At 35.5% G+C, this 10,296-nt stretch overlaps 1 protein-coding gene across 1 annotated transcript; it reads right to left on the bottom strand.

The window, feature by feature from the left end:
- Positions 1-1,565: 1,565 nt before the first annotated feature.
- LOC124543320 lies at positions 1,566-8,623 on the bottom strand. The gene has a single exon (XM_047121505.1). The coding sequence runs from the start codon at positions 8,074-8,076 to the stop codon at positions 4,924-4,926; it is 3,153 nt and encodes a 1,050-aa protein (XP_046977461.1). The 5' UTR covers positions 8,077-8,623; the 3' UTR covers positions 1,566-4,923.
- Between the last annotated feature and the right edge of the window lie 1,673 nt (positions 8,624-10,296).

Genomic DNA, 10,296 nt, shown 5'->3' with positions numbered 1-10,296 from the left:
AATATTATCCACTAGCATCCCGCCCGTATACCGCACGGAGGCAATTTATACGGTCAGACACCCCTTTACTTACCAGTAAGTACAGAGGTTTTCGTACCAGCAAGTACAGTGAGAGTTGTTTTAGAATTGGTTCATTAGTTCCTTAGATTGATTTCTACTTGCAAACAAATAAATTTTTCTTTTTAGTATAAATTATCGGCAAAAAAAATATGTAGCCTCACTTGATATGAATATTTTATGTTTATTAAAACAGCATAATAGTAATTATCTGTGACTGTGTGACAACTGTATATAAAACGTTTAGTTTTTCCGGGGGTTACGTAATCGAATTTTAGGCAGATGTAACTGATTCAATCATTATTATATTTCTTATTAAATCTTTGTAATTTTGATAACACATTGGTCTTATTAGCTTAGCTAGTTTATGTATTAAAAATATATTTTTAATACGTTTCAATATACAATCAATTTTAGACAACAAACCTTACAAATAATGATAAAAAAGCTTTTAATTTAACACTTGAATATAATAAATTAATACTTTTTGAACTAAACAACGTATTTAGAATACATAAAATGTTAGACATATTATCAATAAAATTGTTCATAAAATTGTGATATGCCGTTGATGTCTTTTGTTGGCACTGTTGTTATTGAGCGAACAAGTTGATGTATCAAACTTACTTGACATAATTGAACCATACTGCCTTTAACTTAATTAAATTAATTCAAGTAATTTCGATATCAAGTAATTATTTGCAATTCATATAATTTAAGAGATCGCAAATACGAAATTTGAATATGTAAAATGAAAAAGTGACTAATTGTTGTTTATATTAATGAATGTATAGAATAATAATCGATTTCTATTGAATATTTTACCTTAATATTATATCAGTTCAGTTTCAGATCTTTGTAAAAAAACTAAATACCTTACCATGTTTAGAAATACTTGTAATACTTACGCTGGGTTGCGAAGCATCTGATAAAATCAACCAAGCTCGCTTGCAATTATGACCAATTGAAGAGTTAGTTTTATAACTTTAATTATATGACTACCTTTGTGTGAATTGACAACCAATTGATTCATTTTATACTATATATTTACATTTATGTATTACATGATTAGCTTCATCTTTTTAAATGTTTTTTTTTTTTTTGAGCAAGGTTAATTTAGAGAGTTTTATAAAAAGTCTTACTTATATATTTTTGAATGAAGTTATCAATCGTTTCCTGCATCCTGGTGGAGATGTCCGTTGTGTCGGCTAATTTAACACAAAAGGAAGGGGCATAGCAAGAAATTCGCAATCAGCAGCTGAGGATTGAAGTTGAAATAAAACAACATTTTTTTTACATTAAATTTATATTTACTGACAGACCTGTCACAGGTGACGTGCTACAGCAATAGAGCAATGAAAATATCAGTACAATATTTGTAAACGGAATTCATAACTTGGCCCAATCATACATACTATTAATTAAGTCAATTGAGCTGAAATTTTGCCAAGTAATATATAATAAAATTTAGTTAAAAATATTATCATCTATAATCATATTAAACATTATTTATTTGGCAAAACCTGAGAATAAATAAAACATCGCATAGCTGTTATATAGTTTAGGTATACGATACTTCCATACGATAAAATGTCATGTCGCCGATGATGCGAGTCGCAAACGAGTTACACATTGTCGCGTATGGAAATATCAACGCATAGCATCAAACATCAACCGTTCGCTGTGGCGGTGTGACAGATCTGCCACCTATCACTAGAATAAACTATCGAGACTTAACTCTACTATGATTCTAGACAAAGACCAAGTAATCTCAAGTACAATTCGTCGTAGCTTGCTTTGCTACAAAATAAATATTCCGAGGAATCACGTTAAATGCATCAACTTCACCGGTGACGTCACTTGGCCTTCATCTAGCAACAGTTTAATTTCGCACTACGCTTATAGTAAACAAATATAATGAAAACCAATGAAAACGCACGCTGTCAACGTTTCTGCCACAAATGCGTTCAACTTACAAGGGAATAATATTTAAATGAAAACAACATCTTATAGTATTTATCCTCTCAATTTTACTCAATCGAATGTAACAGAAATCATCTGGTAACTGATAATTAAATTAAAACATTATACACAAACATAATCACTGAATCTTACAATTTATCGTCCTTATGTACTATTTTTATAAACTTGAAATCACTACGAACTTATGTCAAAATAAACGTATCGATGGATACAATAATAGAATATGATAAATAACAAATTTACCGTTTAGTATTTACATTAGTTACATCTAACCGACACTACTAGTGCGTGTTTTAAACAGTACAAGAAAGACAAATATGTCTGCTAAAATATATCTGAAGATGAGCGTCGGGCCGCCAAGCACCGGGCCCGCCTGCGGTAAATAAAGGAGTTTTTGCTACTTATACGTGAAGGCAAGATGAGGTATTCGTTTGGTCGGCGAGCCCGCCGGCCGCGGCCCGCGCCCTCACAACACTCTAAACACTATTACTCGTTATCTGAGGTAGTTAAGTTCCTTATCATGTCATTATTACAATTATTGCTATGATGAAAATATTTCTGTTATACAAAAATTTTCTCAACAGTCTAGTAAAATTTCAACATATTTTATTATTATTTTATCTATTATGATATAACGGTTAAATGTTATTCATTTACTTTTATATAATTATATATAATTTATTATTTGTTTTTCGGTTCGCAGGCATTCCTAGCCAATTGCCTCATGTTTAAATATGTTCCTGTAACCTATGTCTTATTATGAAAATTTGTGTATAAAATCGTAAATAGTTCGTTATCTCCCACCGTCGAGTTGTATAATTGTGTATGAGATGATTGGCTATTGAATGCATACGTTTTGCGACAAGAAGTCTAAATTGTACATAGAAAAAATCCACATTATTAGTAAACTATACTTATTACATTTGTAAATATTATAATAAAGGATGAACCGCGTATTCTATTATAGATATATTCAGTTATATTTTGTTCTGAATTTAACGAGACAATTTAATTTATTTCATTTATTTATTTTGTATATATAGTCACTGATGAGGTAGATAAGCATTGTTAATGTAATTTTATTTGTATAAAAATATTTCTGCAATATAATCAACAGTCAAATACAAACATTATCAAAATTAAGTCGATACAATGTTCATATTGCACTTTATTTTCAATGATTATTCGGTACCAATGAGTATACTACAGAAGATATGGAGATGAGCTTTTCAAAATATTCAACTTGTTATTCTGATTGACTTGGAATTCATGTACCAAGTGCAATTAAGAAGAACTCGCTTTAATTGGCTCGTGAGCGACAATTACTCGACCGAACAGATGAATAAATAACAAGAAAAATGTTTTGAATAGCCGGCGTTAGGACCGTCTTTTCGTGCGTTATCGAGCAAATCCATCGATTTTTCTATATATTATGTACAAAGTATTCAATGATGTATCCCTTATATTTCATTCAGTACCTAAGTCAATTAATAATAATAAACATGATTTTTTATTTATTATTATACAAAAACATTTACATTAGTATTAAAATTATTGCTAGAGAATTTAATTATTAGGCTAAAAATCATTAAAGTTAAATTGTTTCGCAACAGACAGTTGGCGGAGTTAATTTGGCAACGTTCAGGAAGACTACTTACCTACCACTAACGAAACAGGAATGTTTAAACTAAATTCGTTCAAATAATATATTGGTAACTTAAATTGGACATAAATTATTATTAATTTTTAAGAAAAAATTCCGAATTTCGTCAACTACCTAACAGTTAAAACAAATGTCAACAGACAAAATAATAAAAATAGGAAGCACCGGGAAAACATTAATATAAGTAATAACCAATAGGATAATTTATATCTAAAACAAAAACGACAATTATAACACCTACTCAAGCTGTTGTGGGAACTACCGCGCGTCGGACCAACCGCGGTCGAAGACGACCGACGAAATGCGAACGAAATGGCACATTATACGACCTTTACAACAACTTTTCCTTTTAAAAACAATTATATAGTTGCTATGAACTTCCTCCGAGGTCCTATGTCATTAACATTTATCTACATGTTCACTTAATTAAGTACATGCCATCATTTGATCAAAATACGTCGAATCTTTGAGTCAATTAAAAAACTAATTCGATTGTTTGTAATTAGACTAAAACATATGCAACAATATATCGTTTGAAATTAAACAAATTAATAAAAATAATTTCCACGGCACTTAAGTAAATAAAGGTCTGGCATTGAGTCCCAAATTAAATTATTTACAATAAAACATATTCTAATTAATTCTCCACGACGACGCGCATTCATCAAAAACATTAACAATTATTATTAAAACGTAGTATTTTTTAACTAAAACCGTCTATGGTCCATAATTTACAATTAAAAGATATGTACTGATTAAATGTCGAAAATGACAACCATTCAAATCACCTAATGTAAGAATCACCTGATATTTTTTATCTAACTAACACTACTATATAATAGTAATTCATATGTTAAATGATATGGATCGGTCTATAAATTATTGCGGAATATCATTCCGACGTCGTGTAATTACATGTTTAGCGCCCAGACACCCAGACATGTAAAGTCACCTTGCACCGAATACAAGGTTAGATTGAATGAACAACAAAAAAAACAGCTGGCGAACAAAATGCATGCGTCGGAGTCGATCCGCGGCTATGTTGAAAGGACAAACAGATCTATAACATAGTATTATGTTTAAATGTTATTAACTATATAAATATAATTTTAATTGTCATTACAAGACATTTTTTCCTTTTGAAAATGATATGTGCGAAAAAATTGTAACTAACGTATTGACCAAAATGACCTAATATATATTTATATTTTGGAAGTCGTTTATGTAGAAGGTGACGTCGAGGAGATCGACGATGATGACGATCGCAAGTTCTTTTTCATATGTGTATCAAAATGTTTCACCATATGATCTTTTCTTATGAATCCCTTACCGCAGTGGTCGCACGCGAAGGGCTTGCAACCAGAATGCAAGCACATATGTCGACGTAAATCTGTTTTGTGGTTAAAAGATTTTGGACATTCATTACATTTAAAGGGCTTATTGTCTGCGTGTTTTAAGTAGTGGCCTTCATACGAAACGTCATCCGAAAATCGTTTGCCACACCGGTCACATTTAAAAGGCTTAGCTCCCGAATGGAAGGTTTTATTATGCTGTGTAAGATAACACGCTTTATTGAATAATTTGTCACATTCAAAACATTTATGAACTGTCGCAGGTGCGGCCTTTTTTAATTGATTCCTTTCAGTGAGCGGCGTGCTTGGCACCGTCGACGTAATTGAAGGCGAGCCATGGCTTTCATTCTCGGCCTTAGCACTTTCTGGGCTTGCTGGAGACTTCATTTGAGCTCCATAATTTTCTTTATTAGCATAATCCATAATATCTTCTATTTTTAAAATCTGAAGCTCGCTAGAGTCTGTCCTTAAGACGTCATCCTCTCGTTTGATTGTTTTACCTCCTATCGCATAGCCATATGGATATACTTTTATATTATCTGTATTATAACTAAGTACATTTTCCTTATTAGTTTTTGGTGAAAAACTATAATCATAATCTAATGTTTGACCGCCTATATCAATACCATTGTACTGTATCGGCGAATGGACTGGATCGACAATAATGTAACCGGCGGTAGATTCGTCGGTGACAACTTGACCCCCCACGTTAGGTGATGTAATATAGTTAGAAACATAAACGCTAAAGCTCTGCGTTTGGAGCTGCGAAAAACTCGGCAAGCGTCCGTTGGCAGGCTGATTCGACGTTTCTTGTTCCATAACCTCGACTTCTTCTGGTACGGATTCACCAAAAGTAGCCGGATTGGCTATAGGCAGGTTGTTGATAGCCATATCCATAACGTGGGGGGCCATCCCGTTTGGGTAACTCGGTGCTATAGTCTGCTGAAAATTCTGACCCAAATATAATGGGGTGTGCGTGGGGTCCGGAACCGAAGGCCCCAAAGGATCCGTAGACCTCGGGCTGTATGGATTGACACCCAAATGGCTGAACGGTGGGAGCGTGTGCGCCGTAAGTGCTGGCGTACTCTGAGTTAGAACTGGCGTTGAAATATTGCTGGTTGACACTGATAGCAGGCCCCTCATATGGTGATTTTGTGAAACAGAGGGACCTGCTTCCCCGTTTGGGGGATTCACGCCAGTAGACATTGAAGGGCCTTTTGAGGCTTGGGGATTATCATTCGGGTTCCCTATACCCGGCGGTTGACTGCCTATGTTTATGGGATGCGAACCGACTTGATGCTGTAAAGGGTGATTAGCTAAAGGATTATTACTGAAATTATTATCTAAATTACCCTGTTGAAGATGCGTATATGGTGACTTGGACTGCATGGCGAGTACACGATGCGAGCGCTCGAAGTTCTGCGATGTGTAAGGCGATTGTAAAGCGCCTTCATCTACACTCCGACTGTCATCAGATGGAATAGGACTTTGAGTGTTTGAATCAACGCTCTGTTGTTGAGCGCGATTTTGTAATGAGTCACGACTTGGATGATGGTGGCTTGAAATTGGCATTGTTGCAGGATCTGGTTGCCCCGATGATCTTACCGCATTTTTATGAAGTGTAGTATTGTAGTGCCTTTTTAAATGACCCGAACTAGTAAACCATTTGTTACAGGCCGTGCAATTGTATGTTTTCGGCCTTCTTGCTTCATTGGATTTCCAATTTGCACCTTTTCCCCCAATAGATGGAAGAGATGATGAAGTAGGATTAGCAGGTTGTGTACTTGTTATTTGAGGCGCTGAAGGTGAATCATATGGTCGGTAAGGCGGTTTCATATCAGAATTTGTCGAAGCGACATTCCCTGAATAGTCAGATAATGGTGGCATCTGCACACCTGGATAAATTTTTTGCTCCACGTGCATAAAAGGTTTTTGTTCATGATGTACTAAGAATTTTTCTTGTGCATAACCAAATTTTTGATCAGGATGAAACATTTTTCCTTCTGCGGAATAAACTTTTTGTTGTTCCGCAAACATTTTCTGATCTTTAAACAAAGATACGTCTCCATTGAGCTGCGGGTTGTTATACAGCTTTTGGGTTTCCCATGGCATCATTGGTACAGTTCTCGTGTTAACCTCACGAACTTGTGAATGTGTGTCTTCATAAGGCGTATTCTGTTGATCTCCTTCATTTCCTTGATATACGACTTTCTGTGAGTCTAAGTCGAGTATATCTGATGATTCCTCATGTTCTTCCTTGACTTTCACAGTATCATTTTGATAACCAGAATTATTATATGATTTACCAGAAAATTGTTGAAAAGGCATGGGTGCTGCAACAGGAGCAGCACTCGTACCTGCGTGCGCCGAATTGCAATGTTCATTAAGTTGGACAGCAGAATCACAAACAAAGCCGCACTTGTCACATTGGTTGGGTGACGGTGATGGTGTCGGTTGATTTAGTGGTTGACCATACAGTGGACTTGATGATGACACTTGTGACACGCGGTCTTGCATATTATAAGGATGGAAGCGATTTGGCTTATGATAATCTTGGTTATATTGAGATTGCTCCCAGTTAATTTGCTCTGTGTGTTGATTTTGTGAAAAATTAGCATGAGAAAAATTATTACCGAATTGTGCTCCCGGGGAAAAGTTCGTTTGATCCGGGTTTTGATATGGCGATGGAGCACTGTGATAACTTTGCGGTGTTGCCGGATGCGGAAATTGAACTGTTGTTTCTGGTGTTGCCCGGTGTTGAAACTCCGGGCTCGGTTTAGTGATCATGCTGTCGCTGGAGTCGGCTGGAGCCGACACTGTCGTTTCGTTCTTTATTTTTGTACCGTTATTATTCTCCGAATCATTTTGTGTGTTCTGCGTGCCCCACTTTACGTACAAATTCTCTTTATGATATTGTAAATGCACTTCTAGAGAGTCCACGGTATCCAAATATAGGTCGCAGACCTTACAATGATAATCTCTCGACGGTAAAGTCGACGAAACGGCGTTGTTGTTAGCCATCTAAACCATTAATCTAAGGGAGAGCTCCGTCTCCTCCAACGAAAAAAAAATAAAAATACGACACTCCCTTTCTCGACGAACATGTAGTCGAGGCTGCATGAATCAGGCGCTACAGGTTAAAGTCATGGTCGCGATCGCGTTATCTCCCAGGCGAGTTAACTTATACTAGGGCAGTGTTCTCAAAGAAAGTTTTACGCGGCATTGCAGCGCGCGGGCGGGCGGCGCGGCCACGTGCGCGGTGTAAACACTCCAACGATGCGAAATATTGCCAAAACAAACTTCAAGTTAACGTCCGACACCACAGTAAGCTTGAATTGTACGTCGCACAGATTGTCTATTTATAATAAAAAAATATTTTACGTCGTAAGTCCGCAATAACTTATCACAAAACCATCAAGTCTTAAAACAAAGTCTATTCAACTATAATCACAGCAAGAATTTAATTTGTAGTTTGGCACTTGTTTATAACGCGGAAAAGTGATGTGTTGTTATAGTTTATAATAAGGCGGCACGGACGCGACGCGGGTCAGCCGCCGGGTACGGACGCTGTGAACGTATACTAGCAACTGACAGCCTTCCCGAAGTCGCCTTCGGGGGCATGACTTCAATAACAATTCGCAACGTCGTCCCCCACCGAGGCGTAAGTGCGAGCGAGAGCGTCGTGCGGTGATGAAGTTATCGCTTCTTCGTCCTTTTGTGTATCCTGAGTAGAAGCGAGACGGTGTATGAAGAGGGGAGGCGGGTGCGCGGGAAGGGCCCGGTCCTACGCTTTCTCAAAATTGAAATGCCCGGTCGAAATGTCCGGTGATGCTGCGTCCTGCGTCCGAGTAGGATAGCGATAGCACCCACCCTTACAATGCGGGACGCTTTAGCTCTGCGACTAAATTTTCTAAATTTCAAATCTTATTTTATAATATAATTGTAAGAAAGTATATATTTAAAATTGTTATGTTAAATAATAAAAACATCCTGCTTTGGAATCAGAACAACTTTTAATACTTCTAAAATAAAACACAAAATCCAATAAATAAGGCTTGTCATATATTTAAGTCCAACACGATATGCGACTTGCGAGTAATTTTAAAATGTTATTTCCTTATAGATATAAAGTCAATGACCGAAATAGAATAAAAGTTATTAACACAACAACAAATAAAAGATAAACGAGTTTCAAGGTTTTTAAATTTAAAACTAATATATTTTACAATAATTTATTGTAAGATACACGATAGTCCTTTTACCAGATAGATCCGGTCTCAATAGAAACCTATTCTGTACTGTAATTGATATAATAGTATTTACTGTTTGAATTTCAAAATACGCAGGGCTACGAATATTTTGCATCGACGAGTAGGCGGACGAGGAAGGCGAACGGAAGCGTCCATTTCTTCAATATTCAAATATATTTTTGCATAGTATAGAATTATAACATTACCGAATGTTTTCGTTTTCGAAATTCATTTTGGTAAAATTCTAAAACGCTTTAAACATAGAAACCATCGGTCAGGACCATGCAAACTATGAGGGGTGTCGACATCGATTTTCTCGGACTATGCCGATCGTTTCACATCCTCCCCTACCATTCTACACTCGGACTCTTCTTACCCTCTATACACATTATAGATGACGGACCTCCGCTTCATTTAAATAGTTCCACTTATAAAGCGCGTTTTAAAAGGAAACATCGTCATCATTATTACATTAGACCGCAGGAAGTAATTTATTTTGACACAGAAAACACACATTATAATATAAATTTTGTGTGTTAAATCACAAACATACATTTATGTATATATATTATAATAAATGTTTAACGTTCTATTAAGAAGATGCCATAAAAATATTATAGAATGAAAATATACCTTATGTCTTACGAAATAAAAGTTACTATTTACAAATAAATCTGTTAACCTAAGCGGGCCAAACGAATCTTTCATAGCCTTTTATTATGAGTCGGGCCAGTATACGAACTGACAAAACAAAGTTGTATCCCGAGAAGTTCTCCGACGAACCCTCACTTTAGACTTGCATATGCCTTTCTTAACTCTTTTAATTAAAACTTGTTCGATATACCCATTTTAGAATTTTAAAATTAAATATAACAATATCTTATAACAAAAACCATGAATTTTAATTTTAATATATTCGACACTTAATTTTATATTTGAATATGATAGTCTATATCTTATATAGTATGTACCTCTAATCTTTTAATCTATT

Source organism: Vanessa cardui, chromosome Z, assembly GCF_905220365.1.
Source record: "Vanessa cardui chromosome Z, ilVanCard2.1, whole genome shotgun sequence".
Lineage (NCBI taxonomy): Eukaryota > Metazoa > Arthropoda > Insecta > Lepidoptera > Nymphalidae > Vanessa > Vanessa cardui.
The sequence above is the reverse complement of the archived record's forward strand: the minus strand, read 5'-3'. Positions and strand labels throughout refer to the sequence as shown.